General features: G+C 49.3%; 1 protein-coding gene across 38 annotated transcripts; it reads left to right on the top strand.

Moving 5' to 3' along the window:
• The first annotated feature begins 48 nt into the window (after positions 1-48).
• On the top strand, positions 49-22,830 carry ZNF142 (zinc finger protein 142). 38 transcript variants are annotated; one of them, XM_074010090.1, is made up of 13 exons: positions 49-288; positions 523-673; positions 852-952; positions 3,219-3,532; positions 6,739-6,856; positions 7,039-7,135; positions 7,985-8,584; positions 9,756-9,923; positions 11,136-11,960; positions 14,227-14,404; positions 15,509-18,461; positions 19,992-20,097; positions 21,948-22,830. In XM_074010090.1, the coding sequence occupies exons 5-13, from the start codon at positions 6,839-6,841 to the stop codon at positions 22,415-22,417; spliced, it is 5,415 nt and encodes a 1,804-aa protein (XP_073866191.1). In that variant the 5' UTR covers positions 49-288; positions 523-673; positions 852-952; positions 3,219-3,532; positions 6,739-6,838; the 3' UTR covers positions 22,418-22,830. The 38 variants fall into 38 exon arrangements, with proteins under 38 accessions (XP_073866191.1, XP_073866202.1, XP_073866205.1 ...); XM_074010101.1 differs by lacking the exon at positions 6,739-6,856; XM_074010104.1 differs by lacking the exon at positions 6,739-6,856 and having other exon boundaries at positions 777-952.
• The last annotated feature ends 343 nt before the right edge of the window (positions 22,831-23,173 follow it).

Here is a 23,173-nt window from a genome sequence, read left to right as displayed (position 1 = left end):
CATCGACTTCCCGCCACACCCACCAAGAAGCCCACGCCACTCTATCCCAGAGCTCTCGATGGTGCTTCTCCGGCTTCAGGGCTGGAGTTGGGGTGGAGGGCGGGAAAAACCAGAGAGAGAAAACATAGAGTACCCCGGCAGCCGGCAAGAGGAAGAGAGAGTGGCTTCCACATCCCCAATATCCTAGAGGCGGCTGGGCCGGAGGCGGTCGCACAAAGGGGGCACCGGGGGCCGCTCCAGCCGCGGCCGACCATAGAGATGCGGCTCCAGCCGGCTCGGGGTCTGGAGGTGAGTAGCTGCGGGGCGGAACTGGGAAGGGAACGCGGGTGAAGCAAGCTGGAGGCAAAGTTTTTCGAGCCCCGGGATCAGGGTGGGCCTGGGCTCTGGGAACTTTCGGGAGGAGGTACTGAAGGGAGCACCCAGAGGAGCTGGGCCCCGGCACCGCAGTTGCGTCACGCTTCTGGACCCCGCCCGGTACCCGCTGCTCTCAGGACCAAAATCATGACGATGCTCCATCCCAAGCCTTCCAGGTTACAAGCCGCCTTTCCCGTTCGCTGGCTCTTATGATCCAGCTCTCGCCCGACGATGTGGACACTGTCATCACCTCCATTTTACAGACAGGAAAGCTGAGGCCCAGAGAAGCGATGCGACTGTGTCTGTCCAAGGCTACGCGGTGAGTCAGAGCCAGAGGCAAGTGGGAACCTGGGTCCCTGGGCCGGGGCCCGTTATTTCTCCAGACCTCCTCTCTGCCTTAGTCTGTCCTTTCTCTTCCTCAGTCCTCCTGCCCGGAAGATAAGCGTATTTCTTCTCTCGTGCCCACCTGTCTCCTACCTCACCTTGCCCTTCCTCAGGTGAAGGTTCTTAATCTTGACGGCTCAGCGTCCTCCTTGGCTCCCCCCGGAGGCCATGTATGGCCAAGCTGGAAGATTCCCCAGAGCAGCGATAATATTCAGTAAGTGGAGACTGCGGTTTCCAGAGAATCCCTCTGGCCACGGGAGTGCACTTCCCAGCCACCTTGTGAATCCCTATGATCTGTTGTTTTGAGTCGTGGGATTCTGGAAATAGGGACTATCAGATTGCAGGATCTTGGGTTTTGTTTGCTTGTTTGTTTGTTTTTTGAGACGGAGTTTCTCGCTCTTGTTGCCCAAGCTGGAGTGCATTGGTGCGATCTCGGCTCACTGCAGCCTCCACCTCCTGGGTTCCAGCGATTCTCCTCACTCAACCTCCGGAGTAGCTGGGATGATTACAGGCGTGTGCCACCACGCCCTACTGTTTTTTTGTACTTTTAGTAGAAATGGGGATTCACAATGTTAGCCAGGCTGGTCTCGAATTCCTGACCTCAGGTGATCGGCCCGCCCGATCCACCCGCCTCGGCCTCCCAAAGTGCTGGGATTACAGGCGTGAGCCACCGTGCCCCGCCTGGTTTCTTCTTTTTTTTTTTTTTTTTTCTTTTTGCATCTTCTCTGTGACTCAATTTCATGAAGTGATTCCTATCATTCTTATTAATTACTAATTATTCAGCTTAAACTCATTTTAGCCATGTATAACAGGGTATGCAATTTAATTGTCATTCATTTCTCAGTTATGTTCCCATATTTAGTTTGAGGCCATAGTCAGTTAATGAGTTTGAAATTTCTACAAACGTGTTATGTTATAGATGAGGAACCACTGGTTTAGTGCAAGATACCTAGCGTTACTCCAGTGCAGCTCCATGTCTGTGCTTCTTCACTGGAAGCTTCGATTGCGGGTGATTTGTGTTCGTTGAAGTGATAACATCAGTATCACAAAGTGATGTCATTGAAGTGATAATGTCAACAAATTACTAAAAAGCTACACATCTAGGGAGAGAGACTGATGGGTAAAAAACAGTGCAGTGTGACCTCGTTTCTGAAAGGGCTGTGTACAGAGTGCCCTCAGGATGCCAGAAGAGAGAAAATTAAGAGTGTCAGGAAGCCAGGCCAGCGCAGTGCCTCACGCCTGTAATCCCAGCACTTTGGGAGGCTGAGGCGGGTGGATCACCTGAGTTCGGGAGTTCAAGACCAGCCTGACCAACATGGAGAAATCCCATCTCTACTAAAAATACAAAATAGTAGCCAGGCATGGTGGCGCATGCCTGTAATTCCAGCTACTCAGGAGACTGAGGCAGGAGAATCGCTTGAACCCAGGAGGCGGAGGTTGCAGTGAGCTGAGATCATGCCACTGCACTCCAGCCTGGGTGACAGACTAAGACTGTCTCAAAAAAAAGAATGTCAGGAAGCCTTCATGGTGGAAGTGACATTTGTGTAGCTTCTTCAAGGATAGTTAATTGGTTAGCCAGACAAGAGAGAAAGATTGAAAAGGGGAAAAGGCGTATCAAGCCAAGAGACGCAAAAGGCTATGAGGGTATGAAAGCAAAAGAGAATGTTGTGAGTCTGGAGAATGGCACATCATCTGGTTCAGAGATCTGCTGAAGGGAGAAGTGGGAGATGAGTCCGGGGAGGTCAGCAGGATCCAGATGATGAAGGAAGGGCCTTCCTTATAATCCATTCTGAGGAATAGTGAGATTATCAAAGGTTAAGAGAGAAAGGGGCCAGGCAAGGTGGCTCACGCCTGTAATCCCAGCACTTTGGGAGGCCAAAGTGGGCCGATCACCTGAGGTCAGAAGTTCAGGATCAGCTTGGCCAACATGGTGAAACTCCATCGCTACTAAAAATACAAAATTTACCCAGGCGTGTGTGTCGCCTGCCTGTAGTCCAGCTAGTAGGGAGGCTGAGGCAGGAGAATTGCTTGAACCCAGGAGGTGGAGGTTGCAGTGAGCCGAGATCACTCCACTGCACTCCAGCCTGGGTGACAGAGTGAGACTCTGTCTCAAAACAAAAAAAAAGGGACTTCTGAGATTCTTTGGCCCCACCTAATTTTGCTGCAGATAAGAAATCTGAGACCCAAATTGCTTAATGACTTGGCTAAGGGCACTTAGCTAGCGGGAGACAACCTGCAGTCATTAATATGTTGGCCAATACTTGTTGGCTCTCTCCTAATGTTCCGTTATCATTTTTATACTTTTTGTTCTGAACATTATCATAAAAGAAAGCCTCTATTTAGTCTCATAAGGTATATGTGGCATATTGCCATGCAAGAAAATGCCTAAGTCGGTGGGCACTGGGCTGTGTACCCACACCAGCTGGGAAGAAAGTAGGAACTCTAACTTTACTTTGTTTTTCTTCTGGTTGGCTTGTCAGCATTTAAGAGGCCAAAACACACAAGTCGGTGGTGATGACAGACCCACTTTTGGACTCACAGCCAGCCCATAGCACCGGAGAGATGGATGGACTGTGTCCTGAGCTATTGCTGATCCCCCCGCCTCTCTCTAACCGTGGAATCCTGGGGCCTGTCCAGAGCCCCTGTCCTTCCGGGGACCCTGCGCCTTTGCCTACTGAGCCAGGCTGCCTGCTGGTAGAGGCCACAGCAACTGAAGAGGGTCCAGGGAACATGGAGATCATTGTGGAGACAGTAGCTGGAACCCTGACCCCAGGTGCTCCTGGAGAGACCCCAGGTACAAACACAGTTGCAAGCAGGCCAGTGGGACAGGCAGCTCTGAGGTTTTGTCTGGGTTATTTTTGATTCTGTATAAATATGATGAGAACACAAGGTAGCATCCTATTTTTATACTTGGAGATGTCATTTGGTTTGCAGTTGGTGCATGTTGATTGAAGGCTGGCGAAGTGGTGCACAGCCTTCTACCAAGCTTTTGGCAGTCCTTCCTGCAAGGGCTTCATGTGTGTGCTAGGCAGTAATCCAGAAAGTAAGACCTTTCTGACACCTCTGCCGAATCCTGGCTTGTCCCTACTCTTACAGTCCTTGGAGATTCTTTCCTCCATATTGACCCTCCTACCCAGGAACTGCAGCCAGGGATTAAGCAAAAACCCTGTCTTGGCAGGGCTTTCCAGAAGTGATCTGGTATTTCCCTGCCCTAGTTTTTTGTGTATAACATACTTTACTCATCCAAGGCATGTTGTTAAGAATAAGAGTTGAGGCCTGGTACGGTGGCATGCACCTGTAGTCTCAGCTACTTGGGAGGCTGAAGCAGGAAGATTGCTTGAGCCCAGGAGTTAGAGGCTGCAGTATGTTATGATCATACCTGTGAATAGCAACTGCACTCCAGCTTGGGCAATATAGTGAGACCCCTACCACTTTAAAAACAAAACAAAACAAACAAACAGCAGAAGTTGGGCATTTGTATTTATCTCAGATGAAAGATTCTCCCTTTATTCATCCCATTGTCATCACCTCTTATTTTCAGGAAGCTTCCCTGTTTTTTAATTGCCATCCTCCAGCCATAGTTGTCACCACTTCACTTGGCACTGTAGTGTAGTGACAAAGAATATTGGGAAAGATTAGCTAATTTGACCATATAATATTTCCAAACTTCCATATGGTGAAAGAAATTAAAAAAAAAAAAAAGAACCTAGGAAAAACATTTGCAATATATAAGAAAGAGTTAATATCTTTTTTTTTTTTTTTTTTTTGAGACAGAGTCTCGCTCGGTCACCCAGGCTGGAGTGCAGTGGCACCATCTCGGCTCACTGTAAGCTCCGCCTCCCGGGTTCACGCCATTCTCCTGCCTCAGCCTCCTGAGTAGCTGGGACTACAGGCGCCCGCCACCACACCCAGCTAATTTTTTGTATTTTTAGTAGAGACAGGGTTTCACTGTGTTAGCCAGGATAGTCTCAATCTCCTGACCTTGTGATCCGCCCGCCTCGGCCTCCCAAAGTGCTGGGATTACAGGCGTGAGCCACTGCGCCCGGCCAAGAGTTAATATCTTTAAAATTCAAAGAGCCACAATAAGAAAAGGGAACCATCTTTTTTGTTGTTTGCTTTCCTTTTTATGTTTTCTTTTGGTTTTGGGGGTTTTGTTGAGACAGGATCTTGCTCTGCCACCCAAGCTAGAGTACAGTGGCACAGTTATGGCTCACTGCAGCCTTGACCTCCTAGGCTTAAGCAATCCTCTTGCCTCAGCCTCTCATGTAGCTGGGGCCACAGGTATATACCACCCACACCCAGCTAGTTTTTAAATTTTCTTTTGTAGAGACGAGGCCTCACCTTGTTGCCCAGGCTAGTCTTGAACTCCTGGGCTCAAGCAATCTTCCCACCTCGGCCTCCTAAAGTTTTGGGCCATCGCACCCAGCAGAAACCTTTTTTTTTTTTTTTTTTAATGGGAAAAAGAAATCTATGTGCAATGCTCTAAAGAAATAAAAGTAGTAACTATATGGAAGAATGCTTAATCTCACTAGCAAACAAATAAATTCCAGTTAAAAATAAGAGATGCGGCTGGGCATGGTGGTTCATGCCTATAATCCTAGCACTTTGGGAGGCCGAGACAGGCGATTGCCTGAGCTCAGGAGTTTGAGACCAGCCTGGGCAAGATGATGAAACCCCATCTCTACTAAGATACAAAAAAATCAGCTGGGCGTGGTGGCGGGCATCTGTAATCCCAGCTACTCAGGAGGCTGAGGCACGAGAATTGCTTGAACCTGGGAGGCGGAGGTTGCAGTGAGCCAAGATTGTGCCCCTCAACCACAGCCTGGACAACAAAGCGAGACTCTGTCTCAAAAAAAAAAAAAAAATAGGAGATGCACTTTGGCATAAATTAAACATTTTAAATAATACCTAGTGTTGACGAGGCTATAGGAAACACCATGTTATAGATTATGGAGATACAAATTAGTATAATCTTTTGAAGGTCAATTTAGCTACATAGCAAATTTTACAGTTTGCATACTCTGACCACTGTAATTCCACTGTAGGAATCTGTCCTACAGAAAGGCATATATACATGCACAAAGATACAAGGATGAGAATATATAGGGGTGCTTTATTTGTAATGGTTGGAAACAGCCCAGATGTCCATCCGTAAGGGCACAATTAATTTATTTTTTAAAATTATTTTTAGAATGGGCAACATAGGGAGACCCCATCTCTACAAAAAATTTAAAAATTAGCCAGGCATGGTCTGCCTGTAGTCCCACCTACTCAGGAGGCTGAGGTGGGAGAATCGCTTGAGCCCGGGAGGTCAAGGCTGCAGTGAACTATGATCACACCACCACTGCACTACAGCCTGGGTGACAGAGAGAGACCCTGTTTCCCCCACCACCCGCCAAAAAAATTATTTTTATTTTTTTTCTCCCCAGGGAAGCAAGGGCAGAATTTCATTTTGATTTGTCCATGCTCTGGAAAAAACAAACTGGACAAGAAAGTACAAACTAGATGTAAATGTACTCAAATATAAAAATATCTTTGATAGGCCGGGCGCGGTGGCTCAAGCCTGTAATCCCAGCACTTTGGGAGGCCGAGACGGGCGGATCACAAGGTCAGGAGATCGAGACCAGCCTGGCTAATACGGTGAAACCCCGTCTCTACTAAAAAATACAAAAAACTAGCCGGGTGAGGCAGCGGGCGCCTGTAGTCCCAGCTACTCGGGAGGCTGAGGCAGGAGAATGGCGTAGACCCGGGAGGCGGAGCTTGCAGTGAGCTGAGATGCGGCCACTGCACTCCAGCCTGGGCGACAGAGCGAGACTCCGTCTCAAAAAAAATATATATATATATATATCTTTGATATATAGCAAGTGGGAAGAAAAGGGTCAAAAAGAAACACACGAAATTGTGTGTGTGAAGGGGCTGGGTGGTTTTTCTTCCTTTGTATACTTAGGTATCATTTTAGATGTTGCACTGAAATTTTTTTTTTTTTTTTTTGTCACCCAGGCTGCAGTGCAATAGTATGATCTTGGCTCACTGCAACCCCTGCCTCCTGGTTTCAAGTGATTTTCCTGCCTCAGCCTCCTGAGTAACTGGGATTACAGGGATGCGCCACCATGCCCAGGTCATTTAGTATTTTTAGTAGAGACGGGGTTTCTCCATGTTGGTCAGGCTGGTCTCGAACTCCTGACCTCAGGTGATCCACCTGCCTCGGCCTCCCAAAGTGCTGGGATTACAGGCGTGAGCCACTGGGCCCGGCCTGAAATTTTTTTTTTTTTTCTGAGACAGTCTCTCTCTGTTGACCAGGCTGGAGTGCACTGGGCAATCTTGGCTCACTGCAACCTCCGCCTCTCAGGTTCAAGCGATTCTCCTGCTTCAGCCTCCCGAGTAGCTGGGACTACAGGTGCGTGCCACCACGCCTAGCTAATTTTTTTGTATTTTTAGTAGAAACAGGGTTTCACCACGTTAGCCAGGAATGTCTCGATCTCCTGACCTCGTGATCTGCCTGTCTTGGCCTCCCAAAGTTCTGGGATTACAGGTGTGAGCCACCACTCCTGGCCCTGAAATTTTTTTTTAACATAATAACAATAAAGAGCAAAAGGACCAGCAGAATAAATGTAGGATAAACCTGACCTTGAGTCATGGCTCTACCACTAATAAACATAGTAGTCTTAACCTCATAGAATCTCAGGACCTTGTTCTCATAAGGCTGTTGGAGGACCAAATGAGAGCGTTTATTAAGCCTTTTGAAATCAAAGTCTTGCCCATTGCTTTTAAAACGGCAGCAATTATTATGGAGAATAATAACTATTTTCAGAAAGGATATTCTCCATTTTATCCATTCCTGTGCCTTTGTAAAGCTCTTTACAGAATTTGAAAGTAAAGCTCTTATCATTTATATTGCAGATATTATCCCTAGTTTGTCATTTTCTTTTGGAAGTTTCTGGTTTTCACTTGGGCAAAATATACTGTCTTAATGCTGTCTGGATTTGCTTGTTTATTCACTCATTTAACAAATATTTATTAAGCACCTACCTTGTACCAAGTATTGTGCTAGGAGTCCAAACACACATGCCAGATAGATGGTCCCTGACCTTATGGGGCTTACAGTCCAGGTGTAGGACCAGACTTAAAGTCCATCTGTACTCTACGAATATTAAAAGATTCACCTACATTTTCTACTAGTAACTAACTCCTATGAGTCTTGTTCCATCTGATTCTATGCCTTTCTCTGTCGGTCCTCTGCCTGCAGGTGTCCTGGTAAAGGTGGTGGAGGTGTACTTCTGTGAGCGCTGTGAACAGAGCTTCGCAGAGCCCACTCTGCTGGCCCTGCATCAGTGCAGTGAGACCCATATACAGCCTGTGCAGGGCCTCTCTAGCCCCCCATGCTCTGTAGAGCTGCCTCCCGGCAACCCAATCCTCCCTGGCCCTCTGCAGGGCCAGAGCCCACCAGTTAGTCCCCTATCATGCCCTGTGTGTAGACAGGAGTTTGCCCAACCCCAGGCCCTGAAGAGCCACTTCAAGATTCACCGGGGCACTCCTGACACCTTCTCCTGCCCAGAATCTGGCTGTGTGTTCTCTGCTGAAGATCGCAAGGGTCTGCAGCACCACCTGAGGCAGACTCACAGAGCAGTTCCTGTGCCCTGTTCTTTCCGGGGCTGCCCCCTGCTTTTCGGGAGCCAGCAGGGCATGGAGCTGCACCGGCAGGCGCATTACCCTTTCCACTGCAGCCACTGCAGCTTCATGGGCTCCAACGTCAAACTCTTCCGGCAGCATCAGCGGAGCCATGGTGCTGGGACACAGGGAGAACTTTCTGCCGTTCAGGGCCTTCCATCCCAGGAGCTGCTGCCAGGTATGAGGCCAAGGGCCAAGCAGTTCCTCTCCTGGAGTTCAGCCACAGTTGATCTTATAGGAGAGGCAGTTGTTTCCAAGGCCATGAATGTACATGAATATAAGAGAATCTAGATAGTGGCTCAGGAGGATGGAGTTACTGGATGACATGGGAAGGCATCTTGAAACAGTGGAATATATGGGACAAAGAGGAAGTCTTTGTGACAATGAGTGAAAGTTGGCTTAGGCTACCTGTGGCTTGAAGTTACTTAACCAATATTCTCTAATGATCCATTTCACAGCTTTCTGAGAGCAAAAGCAAAAATGACCATCATTGGCTATGGCCACTGAAGGAATGCCTGTAGACTTTCCTTTAGAGCAACTGGGGATTGAGCAGTAGAAGCCAGGGTTATTTTAAAAAGGAAATAACCGTTTGGGCTAGGCACTGTGGCGCATGCCTGTGATCCCAGCAGTTTGGGAGGCCAAGGTGGATGGATCCCTTGAATCCAGGAGTTCAAGAACAGCCTGGCAATGTGGTGAAATCCTGTCTCTACAAAAAATACAAAAATTCGCTGAGTTTGGTGGTGCATGTCTGTAGTCCCAGCTACTCAGGAGGCTGAGGTGGGGGATCACTTGAGCTCAGGAGGCGGAGGTTGCAGTGAACCAAGATTGCACCACTGCACTCCAGCCTGGATGACAGAGTAAGACACTGTCTCAAAAAAAAAAAAAAAAAAAGAGAGAGAGAAAGAGAGAGGGAGGAAGGGAAAGAAACATTCAAGGGAGATGGTGTTTTACTAGTTGCCATTCCTCTTGGTCCCAAAAAAGCATGAGAGAGCAGAGGAGCAGGAGGAAACAGAGAAAACAGGCCAGGAGAGGCCAGGATTCTGATAAGAGAAGGAATTGCAGTCTACCCATTCTCTCCTTTCAGCCCCCTATGACCTCAGTGACCTCACTGCTGTCAAAAGGGGTGCTCTCTGAGGTTTGAGTTACTTTAGACTGGAACATTGCTAATAACTTAGCTCTTGGTCCTCCTATTTCTGTCTTGAGTGGAAATACATTTATACATAAAACCCAAGATTTCCTTATGCTAAAAGTGGAAGAGGGTGATTATTTCAGCCAGTAGGTGGAGAAGTATAAGCATTTAGTGCTGTCATTGGCTCCTGTAGACTTTATCAAGTTTTATGTCTCTCCAGCTCCCAAACTGCCTCCAGGAGAGAGAGAACCTTCACAGGAAGCAGGTACACCCCTGCCTGGGCAGGAGACAGCTGAAGAGGAGAATGTAGAGAAAGAAGAGAAGAATGACACCCAGAAGAACTCCCATAAGGCTGTGGATAAAGGCCAAGGGGCTCAGCGGCTGGAAGGTAATGACTAAGGCTTGAAGCCCTTGGTGGTGGGAAAGAATGGATTATTGAAACCGTGGTATTGAAGCTCTGGGGTTTGTTTTCTGAGCTTTGGTTCGGATCCTTTTATTCTGTTCTACCTTGACTCAAAAGTCAAGGTCTAGTGGGAAAATGATGAATGAGTGAATGGTAAAGACTTTAGTAATATAGCATTGGGGTAAATCGAGTTTGCTTCACTGGGCTGGTTTTCCTCAGGCAGAAAACTCTAGCAGGGAAGCAGGAGGTGATCTTCATCATAATATAGAGATGCCAGAAGTTATTGATGATAACAGCCTATTTTGTCTGGCACTGAGCCCTCAAATACTTTTTTCTGAATCTTTGCTTCCCAGTTTTTCACCTCAGTAGAATATTTGAAAGTCATCCCACAAGGAGTACAGTTGTTATCAAGGTGAATAAGAAAGATTTGGTTGTATTTATTACCAACTTCATTATTAGCTAGAGCCTGTGAGCCAGTGTTTAGAAGTAAGAGTTCTTTTTCTTTTTTTTGAGACGGAGTTTCACTCTGTCACCCAGGCTGGAGTGCAGTGGCCGGATCTCAGCTCACTGCAAGCTCCGCCTCCCGGGTTCACGCCATTCTCCTGCCTCAGCCTCCCGAGTAGCTGGGACTACAGGCACCCGCCACCTCTCCCAGCTAGTTTTTTATATTTTTTAGTAGAGACGGGGTTTCACCGTGTTAGCCAGGATGGTCTCGATCTCCTGACCTCGTGATCCGCCCGTCTCGGCCTCCCAAAGTGCTGGGATTACAGGCTTGAGCCACCGCGCCTGGCCAAGAGTTCTTTACTTTCTTTTGGCTCACCCCCTTGGGGGCTCTTTTCCTTCTAACTAATCTTGCTGATGCTTCTGCCTGCCCCCATAGAACAAGGCAGGAAAGAACAAGAATGCTCCATTCAGATTGTTCTAAGCAGCTCTAAACAAAGACTCAAGAAGAGCAGGTAGCTGAGTAAAGCACTTCAAACAGGATGTCACAGCAAGGCCTGAGAAGCCCTCGTGGTTTTGCTTCTCTTAAAACTTGAGTTTCTCACCTTTTCTTTGAGACTACAGTGTTTGAGACCCTTTTGCTTGGTTTCCTGGAGAGAGGCCACACATTGTTTGTGTCTGAGCAAATTGTGGTTCTCCCATTATCTGGCTATCCCCAGAAAAATCTCACTCTCTCAACTCTATTCCCTCTCCCAGGGGATGTGGTCTCTGGCACCGAGTCCCTCTTCAAGACCCATATGTGTCCAGAGTGTAAGCGCTGCTTTAAGAAGCGGACCCATCTGGTGGAACACCTTCATCTCCACTTCCCAGACCCCAGTCTCCAGTGCCCCAACTGCCAGAAGTTCTTCACCAGTAAGAGCAAGCTCAAGACCCATCTGCTGCGGGAGCTGGGTGAAAAGGCCCACCACTGCCCACTGTGCCACTACAGTGCGGTGGAGAGGAATGCACTCAACCGCCACATGGCCAGCATGCATGAAGATATTTCCAACTTCTACTCAGACACCTATGCCTGTCCTATCTGCCGTGAGGAATTCCGCCTCAGCCAGGCCCTCAAGGAGCACCTCAAGAGCCACACGGCAGCAGCCGCGGCAGAGCCGGTACCCCTTCGCTGCTTTCAGGAGGGCTGCAGCTATGCAGCACCCGACCGCAAGGCCTTCATTAAGCACCTGAAGGAGACCCATGGGGTGCGGGCTGTGGAGTGCCGCCATCACTCATGTCCCATGCTCTTTGCCACAGCCGAAGCCATGGAGGCCCACCACAAGAGCCACTACGCCTTCCACTGCCCCCACTGTGACTTTGCTTGTTCCAATAAGCACCTATTCCGTAAACACAAGAAGCAGGGCCACCCTGGCAGTGAAGAGCTGCGCTGCACCTTCTGCCCCTTTGCCACCTTCAACCCCGTGGCTTACCAGGATCATGTAGGCAAGATGCATGCTCATGAAAAGATCCACCAGTGTCCTGAGTGCAGCTTTGCCACTGCCCACAAGAGGGTGCTCATCCGACACATGCTTCTACATACCGGTAGGATGGTTTCCATCTTTACAATAATGTTGTAATAATGATGGTGGTGATAATGGCTACAAAGGGCCTTGCATACATTTTCTCATTTGACCCAAAATTCCTAGAGATAGATCTAGTATTCCAGGTTTACAAATGAGCCTTGAGTGTCACTTAGCTAGTAAACTAGTAGAGCTAGGATTTGAATCCATGCCGTCTGATTCCAGAGCCTGTGCTCTAACCACTGTGGTGCTGTGCCTCTTAAGCCCCTGTCCAGTTCTGCCCACCCCTAGTCAGGCTTGAGTGGGTTAACATCAAGCCTGAAGAAACCCAAACTAGGACAAATTACCTTACGTTGCAATTCATGTTTTGGGATGTGCTAAGAGACAGGGGCGAGGGGACTGAACCGTCCACATGCATATGGCCTTCTATAGCTTGGGTGTCCGTGACACCGAACAAGATCACCTCCAGTGACCTGGAAGTTGCAGATGTTTAACTGGCACTCGTAACTGTCTTCCAGCATTCTTGATGCTTTAGGTAACAACCAAACCAAGCTTCCTGCTACAGCATCATCCCATTTGTGATCTCTATGTCAACATCAGTGGATTGACAGGACATTTTTAGAATTTTCTTCAAAGACACTGGTTTGGGAGAAAAAATATTAGGTAGCCTGGGACAAAGCCATTATTTTCATTGAACTCATTTAGTCACAGAATCTCATGTTTCTGAGGTCTTTCCAAGAGGTTTAATCTTGTAAGTAGGGCAGGTAAAGATGAGAAAAGAGACAAACTCTGAGACCTACTTTAAGACGACACAGATAGTGTTAGAACTCTGCAGAGTACCATGTTGCCAGCCTTTCACCATAGGGAATGGGGCTGGGTGAGTGGGCAGGGACAACAAGGAGGGGTCCTGAAGGAACCTGGCCCAGCCTGTCAGTGCCAGGTCTTGACCATCAACATGAACAGCTCACCTTTGAGTTCTTACTGAGTTTCACTGACAACTTTGGAACATCTCATATAATCTTTATACCAACCTTTTGGAGACAAAGAAACAGACTGCTCGAAGCCACATGGTAGTCAGCTAGGATTTAAACTACCACTTAATGGCTCTATGATTTCTCTGTGCCTCAGTTTCCCTATCTGTAAAATGAGGGTGATAATAGCACCTGCCTCTTAAGGATATTCTGAAAATCTGCGGAGAGGCGGCTTTTTTTTTTTTTTTTTTTTTTTGAGAGTACAGTAGCCTAATCTCGGCTCACTACAAGCTCCGCCTCCCGGGTTCCCTCCATTCTCCTGCCTCAGCCTCCCGAGTAGCTGGGACTACAGGCATCCGCCACCATGCCCAGCTAATTTTTTGTATTTTTAGTATAGACAGAGTTTCACCGCGTTAGCCAGGATGGTCTCGATCTCCTGACCTCGTGATCCACCCGCCTCGGCCCCTCAAAATGCTGGGATTACAGGTGTGAGCTACCGTGCTCAGCCAAGAGGAGGCATTTTTTTACAAAGTGCTCAGAAGAGTGCTATTCACATAGTAAGAACTTTGTTCATGTTGGCTGTTAATATTTTTATTACTATGTTGGACTTCAGATCAGAATTCTTGACCATTCTGTTCTGTTGTCTCATTTATTTTTCCTTTTCTGGAAAACAAAAGAATTAGGCTAAGTAGAGCAGTTGACCATAGTGACAGCAAACTGTAAAACAAATCAAGAGTGGACTTTAAGCTAGTTTTGAAAAGCTTGGGCTGGGCACGGTGGCTCATGCCTGTAATCCCAACACTTTACAAGGCCAAGGTGGGCGGATGACCTAAGGTCAGGAGTTCGAGAACAGCCTGGCTAACATGGTGAAACCCTGTCTCTACTAAAAATACAAAAAATTTAGCTAGGCATGGTGGCGGGCGCCTATAATCCCAGCTACTCGGGAGGCTGAGACACAAGAATCGCTTGAGCCCGGGCAGCTGAGCTTGGCAGTGAGCTGAGGTCACGTCACTGTACTCCAACCTTGGCGACAGAGTGAGACTCTGTCTCAATTAAAAAAACAGAAAGAAAAAAAAAGAAAAGAAAAGCTTGGTCTTTACTTTCTTCCCATCTTCATTGGTGTGAAAGTTGGGGGAGTAGTTATTTGAGAGGGCTGTGAAGCAGCCTTCATTATTGTGAGGTTTTCACCGTTGCAGGTAGCGTATGAAGCTGTTGTTCCTCACTGGCATCAGGGCAGCCTTGCTGGAAGAAATGGTCTGTCCACTTGCTCTGTGTCTGACCTGTGTTCTCTCCCCTCATCCTCATCCCCCATATAAGGTGAGAAGCCTCACAAGTGTGAGCTGTGTGACTTCACATGTCGAGACGTGAGCTACCTATCGAAGCACATGCTGACCCACTCCAACACCAAGGATTACATGTGCACTGAATGTGGCTATGTCACCAAGTGGAAGCACTACCTCCGTGTGCACATGCGAAAACATACAGGGGACCTCAGGTACAACAACACACACATAGGCCTCCGTCCCAATCCCAAGAACCTTATGCCAAGCTAGCTTCTTCTTGGATCTAACTTCTGGCCCTATTGCTTTCTCCAATCCCTGGAGAGTCTCCTCCTAAGGCCGGGTGCAGTGACTCACACCTGTAATCCCAGCACTTTGAGAGGCCGGGGCGGGCAAATTACTTGAACTTGGGAGTTCAAGGCCATCTGGGCAACACCCCATCTCTACTAAAACTACAAAAATTAGCTGGGCATGGTAGCAGACACCTGTAATGCCAGCTTCTTGGGAGGCTGAAGCACTGGAATTGCTTGAGCCAGGAGGAGGAGGTTGCAATGAGCCGAGATTGCACCACCATACTCCAGCCTGGGTGACAGAGTAAGACTGTGTTTCAAAAAAGAAAAGGAAAGAAAAAAGAGAGTCTTTTCATAACACCCTTCTCTGTTCCCACTGTCTCAACTGCATTGCCTACAGCTGGCCCCTGTGACTGTGGCTTAGTCACATGGTGAGCACTCTCTGGGCTCTGGGAAGGGAGTATAGACCTACAGTATAGGCCTAGAGGCTAAGGTGTACTTGAGTTCTCAGAGTTTGTCCCTGGGAAAGTGAATAGACTCTATATTCATGCCCCAGTCTTGGCCACTTCCAAATCCAGCAAGTTCTCTGACCTGTGGCACAGCTGGCTAAGGGGTTTCTAGAGCTGTCATGCTTATGTGGGAGAAGGGAAACGAGGCACAGAAACCTGCCCTGTGGAGTTGTAGCCACGTCAGCTCCTTGGAAGTGTACAGTGGGTCATGCTGATTCATGATTATTTTAGGAAGGCAGTACAGAGTAGGGCTTAGAACACAGGCCCTGAAGCTAGGCTGTCTCTGCTCCTGGCTTCCTTTGTAACCAACCTTAGGCAAGTTATTAACGTCTGTGATTTAGTTTTTCTCCCGTGGACAATAGAGATACCAGTTTCATAGGGTAGTGAAAAGGAGGGTTATATCAGGTGACACATGTACAATACTGAGCGCAGAGCCTGGCCCACAGTAAGTATTTACTGAGTGATTCTTAGTTGTTGTGATTAATTATTGTGATTGCCTCCCCCTTTCTCTCCTTGCCAGGTATCAGTGCAACCAGTGCTCCTATCGCTGCCACCGGGCTGATCAGCTGAGCAGCCACAAGCTGCGGCATCAGGGCAAGTCTCTGATGTGTGAGGTGTGTGCCTTCGCCTGCAAGCGGAAGTATGAGCTGCAGAAGCACATGGCTTCCCAGCACCACCCTGGCACACCGGCCCCGCTCTACCCTTGTCACTACTGCAGTTACCAGAGCCGCCACAAGCAGGCTCTGCTGAGCCATGAGAACTGCAAGCATACCCGCCTCCGTGAGTTCCACTGTGCCCTCTGTGACTACCGCACCTTCAGCAACACCACACTCTTGTTCCACAAACGCAAGGCCCATGGCTATGTGCCTGGAGACCAGGCCTGGCAGCTCCGCTATGCAAGCCAGGAGCCAGAAGGGGCCATGCAGGGCCCGACACCCCCACCAGATTCAGAGCCCTCAAGCCAGCTGTCTGCCCAGTCCAAGGGGCCAGGTCACGAACCTGGGACTGTGGTGGACCCCAGCTTGGACCAGGCCCTGCCAGAGACAAGTGAGGAGGTCAACACTGGAAGACAGGAGGGCAGTGAGGCTCCCCATGGGGTTGACCTGGTTGGCAGTTCCAGCCCAGCAGAGGTGGAAGAGGGCAGCTGCACACTACACCTAGAGGCCCTAGGAGTAGAGCTGGAGTCTGTGACTGAGCCACCCCTTGAGGAGGTCACTGAAACAGCCCCTATGGAGTTCAGGCCCCTGGGACTGGAAGGGCCAGAGCTATCTAACTTTGAAGGTATTGGGACTTCTGACTTGGGTGCCGAAGAAAATCCCCTTCTGGAAAAGCTAGCGTCTGAGCCCTCCACAAATCCATCCTTAGAGGAGGCCCCTAACAACTGGGTAGGAACCTTCAAGGCAACTCCACCTGCTGAGACAGCACCCTTGCCCCCGTTACCTGAGTCAGAGTCGTTACTCAAGGCTCTAAGGAGACAGGATAAAGAACAAGCAGAGGCATTGGTGCTAGAGGGGCGGGTGCAGATGGTAGTGATCCAGGGAGAGGGGCGAGCCTTCCGCTGCCCCCACTGCCCTTTTATCACTCGCCGGGAGAAGGCCCTGAATCTGCACTCCAGGACTGGGTGCCAGGGCCGCCGAGAGCCCCTGCTGTGCCCTGAGTGTGGGGCTAGCTTCAAGCAACAGCGTGGCCTCAGCACCCACCTACTGAAGAAGTGCCCTGTTCTGCTCAGAAAGAACAAGGGCTTGCCCAGACCAGATTCACCCATACCTCTGCAACCTGTGCTCCCGGGTACCCAGGCCTCAGAGGACACAGAAGGTGGGAAGCCCCCACCTGCACCACTAGAAGCAGAGCTACTGCTTCCGAAAGATGTTCCTTTGGAGCCTCCCAAGGAGCCAGAAGAAACAGAAGAGCCTCTTGCCACAGTCTCTGGTTCCCCAGTCCCTCCTGCAGGAAACTCCTTGCCCAGAGAGGCCCCTAAGAAGCACTGCTTTGACCCAGTCCCTCCTGCAGGAAACTCCTCGCCCACAGAGGCCCCGAAGAAACACCGCTTTGAGCAGGGCAAGTTTCACTGCAACTCCTGCCCATTCCTTTGTTCCCGGCTCTCCTCTATTACCTCTCACGTGACTGAAGGCTGCAGGGGAGGACGTAGTGGGGGAGGAAAACGAGGGACCTCCCAGACCCAGCTTGTGTCCCCATTGAACAATGGGGACTCTGCTCCCCTGAAGAATAGGAGTACAGAGTCCAGATCTGGTGATGGGGATACAGTTCTGGTTCAAAAGCAGAAGGGGGCTCGCTTCACCTGCCCCACATGTCCCTTTAGCTGCCAGCAGGAACGGGCTCTGAGGACTCACCAGACACGGGGCTGCCCCCTCGAGGAGTCTGGAGAGCTGCACTGCAGCCTCTGCCCATTCACTGCTCCTGCTGCCTCTGCCTTGAGGCTCCACCAGAAGCGGAGGCACCCCACTGCGGCCCCAGCCCGTGGGCCCCGGCCCCATCTGCAGTGTGGGGACTGTGGCTTCACCTGTAAACAGAGCCGTTGCATGCAGCAGCACCGGCGGCTCAAGCACGAGGGGGTGAAGCCTCATCAGTGCCCCTTCTGTGACTTTTCCACCACCAGACGGTACCGGTTAGAGGCTCACCAGTCCCGACACACAGGCATTGGCCGCATCCCCTGCAGCTCCTGCCCCCAGACATTTGGTACCAACTCGAAACTGCGCTTGCACCGGCTAAGGGTACATGACAAAACACCCACCCACTTCTGTCCACTTTGTGACTATAGTGGCTACCTTCGCCATGACATTACTCGTCATGTCAACAGCTGCCACCAAGGCACCCCAGCCTTTGCCTGCTCCCAGTGTGAAGCCCAGTTCAGCTCAGAGACAGCACTTAAGCAGCATGCTCTGCGCCGACACCCTGAGCCTGCACAGCCTGCCCTTGGCTCTCCTGCAGAGACCACTGAGGGCCCCCTGCACTGTTCCCGCTGTGGGTTGCTATGCCCCAGCCCTGCCAGCTTACGAGGACACACCCGTAAACAGCACCCACGGCTTGAGTGTGGGGCCTGCCAGGAGGCCTTCCCTAGCCGACTGGCTCTGGATGAGCACCGGAGGCAGCAGCATTTCAGCCACCGCTGTCAGCTCTGTGACTTCGCTGCCCGGGAGCGGGTGGGCCTGGTGAAGCACTACCTGGAACAGCATGAGGAGACTTCAGCAGCTGTGGCAGCCTCAGATGGGGATGGGGATGCTGGCCAGCCCCCTCTGCACTGCCCCTTTTGTGACTTCACGTGCCGCCATCAGCTGGTACTAGATCACCATGTGAAAGGGCATGGGGGCACTCGTCTCTACAAGTGCACCGATTGTGCTTACAGCACCAAGAACCGGCAGAAGATCACCTGGCACAGCCGCATCCACACTGGGGAGAAGCCTTACCACTGTCACCTCTGCCCTTATGCCTGTGCTGATCCCTCTCGCCTCAAGGTAATGTCAGAGGATATGGGGCAGGAAGTGGAAGGAGTACAGGCTCTGGAGTTACACTGCCTGGGTTCTGTAAAGCTGATGCCTCCAGATATTAGCTCTGTGGCTTTGGGAAAGTTCCTTTACCAAGCCCCAGATTATTCATCTGTTAAAAAGGAGATAATACCAACTTCATAGGGTTGTTGTAAAGATAAAGTTCCATATTGTGGCTCACATCTGTAATCTCAACACTTTGAGATACGAAGGTAGGAGGATCGCTTGAAGACAGGAGTTGAAGGCCACTCGGCAGCAAATTGAGATCCCATTACAAAAAAAAATTTTTAATTAGCTAGGCATGGTGGTATATACCTGTAGTCCCAGTTACTCAGGAGGCTGAGGTGGGAGGATTTCTTGAGCCTAGGAATTTGAGGCTGCAGTGAGCTATGATCATGCCACTGCACCCCAGCCTGGGTAGCAGAGCAACAGACCCCATTTTAAAAATTAGGGCTAGGCGCGGTGGCGCATGCCTGTAATCCCAGCACTTTGGGAGGCCGAGGCGGGCGGATCACGAGGTCAGGAGATCAAGACCATCCTGACTAACACTATGAAACCCCGTCTCTACTAAAAATACAAAAAATTAGCAGGGCAGGTGCCTGTAGTCCCAGCTACTCGGGAGGCTGAGGCAGGAGAATGGTGTGAACCCAGGAGGCAGAGCTTACAGTGAGCTGAGATCACGCCATTGCACTCCAGCCTGGGCGACAGAGCGAGACTCTGTCTCAAAAATAAATAAGTAAATAAAAATTTATTGGCCAGGTGCAGTGGCTCATGCCTGTAATCCCAGCACTTTGGGAGGCCAAGGCCAGAGGATTACTTGAGCCCAGGAGTTTGAGACCAACTAGGGCAATATGTGGAGACTCTGTCTTTATAAAAATAAATTTTTTTAATTAGCTGGACCTTGTGGCACATGCTTGTAGTCCCAGCTACTTGGGAGGCTGAGGTGGGAGGATCGATTTAGCCCAGGACGTTAAGGCTGCAGAGAGCTGTGACCATGCCAGTTCACTCTAGCCTGGGCAATAGAGTGAGACCCTGTCTCTTAAAAAAAAAAAAAAATTCCTAGCAAGAAACTGAAGATTAAGAAAAATGAAGTTCCATAATGTCTGCTTGCCATATGATAAAGGCATAGAATAGGGTAAGAACAATCTAGATAATAACAGCTAACATTTATTGAGCACTTACTATATTTCTAGCACTATAATTCTAATCATTTCAAAAATATGAGATATAGATACTTTATTCCCCATTTTATAGATTAGTAGTCCGAGAATTAGGGATTAAACCATCTGGGACATAGCTAGTAAGTGACAGAGCTAAGGCAAACCTAGGATACCAAACTGACAAAACTCAGGGACCTGGTTGATAAGCGGCCTATGGACAGGATGGGAGCAGGGAACAGGGTTATCTGCCAACAGTTTCTCTGCCTATTTACCCCTACTTCTACATCCAGTGAGTAACAAAGGGTACACATTTTCTACTTTTTGCTCTTGCCTCTTCCAGTACCACATGCGGATCCACAAGGAGGAACGGAAGTACCTGTGCCCTGAGTGTGGCTATAAGTGCAAGTGGGTCAACCAGCTCAAATACCACATGACCAAGCACACAGGTGAGTCTGTGTGGTTTCACAGGCCTGAAGGGTTCCCTTGTTCCCTGGCAAACCTCACCTCACCAAGGTTGGTCCTTGTTCCAATTCAGGGCCAACATCAATTTTCACATTGGGAGTAGAGGGTAGGCTGGGGTTGTATGTGCCAGAATGGCTCCCCAACCCACTGAAGACCTGTCAGAATCAGAAGGGTAAACCTGAGAACCTGTGCATATGTAATTTCCAAAAGCTTCCCAGGTGACTGTGTTACAAGGTCAGTCATTTTTCCCCTCGTGAGAACCCCCAACTCAAACTTGGGTGACTGAGGGCAGATTTGCCTGGCTTTTATACAGACATGACAGAACTATCATGAGTTAAAAAGGAGAAAGTAGAGGGGTCTCCTGTTCCAGTCTGTCCTTTTCTTCTCCTGGGTATGGATGGAATCCACAAACTCGGTTCTTGAAAGCACACAATCATGTGCCTGTGCTTACTGCATCTGATCTTCCTTGTGTGGAGGAATTGATTAGGAGCATTTCAAGGCCCTCTGCTTTTGTGAATGCCACTTCTTTCACCACTACCTCTTCCCTCCTAAGTATTTCTTTTTCTTTTTTTTTTTTTCTTTTTTTTTGAGACGGAGTCTCACTCTGTTGCCCAGCCTGGAGTGCAGTGGCACAGTCTCAGCTCACTGCACGCTCTGCCTCCCAGGTTCACACCATTCTCCTGCCTCAGCCTCCCGAGTAGCTGGGACTACAGGCACCTGCCGCCACGCCCAGCTAATTTTTTGTATTTTTAGTAGAGACGGGACGGGGGTTTCACCATATTAGCCAGAATGGTCTCAATCTCCTGACCTCATGATCCGCCCGCCTCGGCCTCCCAAAGTGCTGGGATTACAGGCGTGAGCCACCGTGCCTGGCCCCTCCTAAGTATTTCTTTTACTTTTTTTTTTTTTTTTTTTCAGTGACAGGGTCTTGCTCTGTTGCCCATGCTGGAGTGCAGTGGTACAGTCATAGCTCACTACAACCTCAAACTCCTGGGTACACATGATCTTCTTGCCTTAGCCTCCCAAGTAGCTGGGACTACCAAGTACACGCCACCACGCCCACCTAATTTTTTTGTAGAGACAGGGTCTCACTTTGTTGCCCAGGCTGGTCTTTGGCTTTTCGAGTTGAACAAGCAGTTGTGTTTAAATGAATTGACAAATTCCATGAGTACCCTGTGACCAAAAGAGGGTTATTTCCCATGTGGAAACCCTTCCATATTTGAATATTCATTACTCTCACGTAGCTAGTTGGTTAGAGGTCCAGTTAATCTTCAGCATCCATTGGGCACCCACAACATTGATTGCTGGGACTACAACATTGATTTCTTGTTGATGTACAAGGACTCTGTGTTGGAAAGGCACAGAAATGTCAGACAGGGCCGGGCACAGTGGTCATGCCTATAATCCCAGCACTTTGGGAGGCCAAGGAGGGCAGATCACCGGAGGTCTAGAGTTCGAGACCAGCCTGGCCAACATGGTGAAACCCTGTTTCTACTAAAATACAAAATTAGCCAGGTGTGGTGGTGCATGCCTGTTATTCCAGCTACTTGGGAGATTGAGGCAGGAGAATCACTTGAACCTGGGAGGCAGAGATTGTGAGCGGAGATTATGCCACTGCACTCCAGCCTGGGCAACAAGAGCGAAACTCCATCTCTCAAAAAAAAAAAAAAAAAAAAAGAAATGTCAAACAGGACTGGAGGACTGGAGCATTCCAAAGATATGGTCGTTAGTCAACTTGCTGCTTGCATTCTTCATATCCACCGATCAGTAACTCCATGGCCCACTGAACCTTGCTCCACCGCCTTTCAATGGTGATTTGTTCTCTGCCCTGTAGGACTGAAGCCATACCAGTGTCCTGAGTGTGAGTACTGCACCAACCGGGCTGATGCACTGCGTGTGCACCAGGAGACCCGGCATCGAGAAGCACGGGCTTTCATGTGTGAGCAGTGCGGCAAGGCCTTCAAGACGCGCTTCCTGCTGCGCACCCACCTTCGCAAGCACAGTGAGGCCAAACCCTATGTGTGCAACGTGTGCCACCGTGCTTTCCGCTGGGCTGCTGGCCTGCGCCATCATGCCCTCACCCACACCGACCGCCACCCCTTCTTTTGCCGCCTCTGCAACTACAAGGCCAAGCAAAAGTTCCAGGTGGTCAAGCACATACGCAGGCACCACCCTGACCAAGCCGACCCAAACCAGGGTGTGGGCAAAGACCCCACCACCCCCACAGTGCACCTGCATGATGTGCAGCTGGAGGATCCCAGCCCTCCTGCTCCTGCCACTCCCCACACTGGACCTGAGGGCTGAAAGCCTGCCCCACCTGAATAGGAAGAGGGTATGGTCTGAGATGTGCAGACTGGGATCAGCACTAACCTGAGGAGCCTAAGGAAGGACTGGCTTTTGGGGAGCAAGGGTGACTAGAACCCTCCTGGGACTCTGGCTATAGTACTTTGAAATTATCACCCATATAAAAGGGGGACATGGACTACAATGTTGATTTCTTATTGCTGTACATTGTGTTTTTAACCTGCGAGTTCCCGGTTTCTTCACCATCACTCCATCAAAGTCCCTGGCTATAAGATCTGGATTTTACCCACTCAATCTTCTCTTTCCTTCTTACTGTGTCAAGTCCTGTTTTCTTTCAGAATCTTCTAAAAACAGTTGTATCTAACCGCATGTGCTGTTGTGCCTAATGCTCTATAAAGCATGTTAAACAGAAAGTGGTTACTACATTATAGATTTATCCAAATCCCTGTCTTAACATTTCCAGGCTGTCATCTTGATCAACTCTGTCCCCTCTCAGACCTCTGCCTCCCTTTTGTCTCCTTCCATCTTCACTCAGTATTGATTCTGAAACAGGCCTAGGTCTGCCTTCTCTCTGTCCTTGAGCTGTCTTGACCCTTGGCCAGCTCCCTACTTCAAGCTCCTTTGTCTACCTGTATCTATAAAGGGAGGATTGCTACCCACTAAGCCTTCTCCTAGAAGCAACTTTAGCTCATCATCAATCCTCGCACTGGCTCAGCACCTGCAGTAAGGTGTTAAAGCACAAGGATACTATGGAAA

Source organism: Macaca fascicularis, chromosome 12, assembly GCF_037993035.2.
Source record: "Macaca fascicularis isolate 582-1 chromosome 12, T2T-MFA8v1.1".
NCBI classification, from domain to species: Eukaryota; Metazoa; Chordata; class Mammalia; order Primates; family Cercopithecidae; genus Macaca; species Macaca fascicularis.
This window is presented reverse-complemented; position numbering and strand designations above follow the sequence as displayed.

What these genes read in the sequence shown, in the direction of transcription:
- ZNF142 (XM_065526085.1), top strand. Translation starts at nt 3,253, where the DNA reads ATGACAGACCCACTTTTGGACTCACAGCCAGCCCATAGCACCGGAGAG. An exon ending in AGGGGCTCAGCGGCTGGAAG is followed by an intron (nt 9,924 to 11,135) that starts GTAATGACTAAG and finishes TCCCTCTCCCAG; the next exon opens with GGGATGTGGTCTCTGGCACC. An exon ending in ACACATGCTTCTACATACCG is followed by an intron (nt 11,961 to 14,226) that starts GTAGGATGGTTT and finishes CCCCCATATAAG; the next exon opens with GTGAGAAGCCTCACAAGTGT.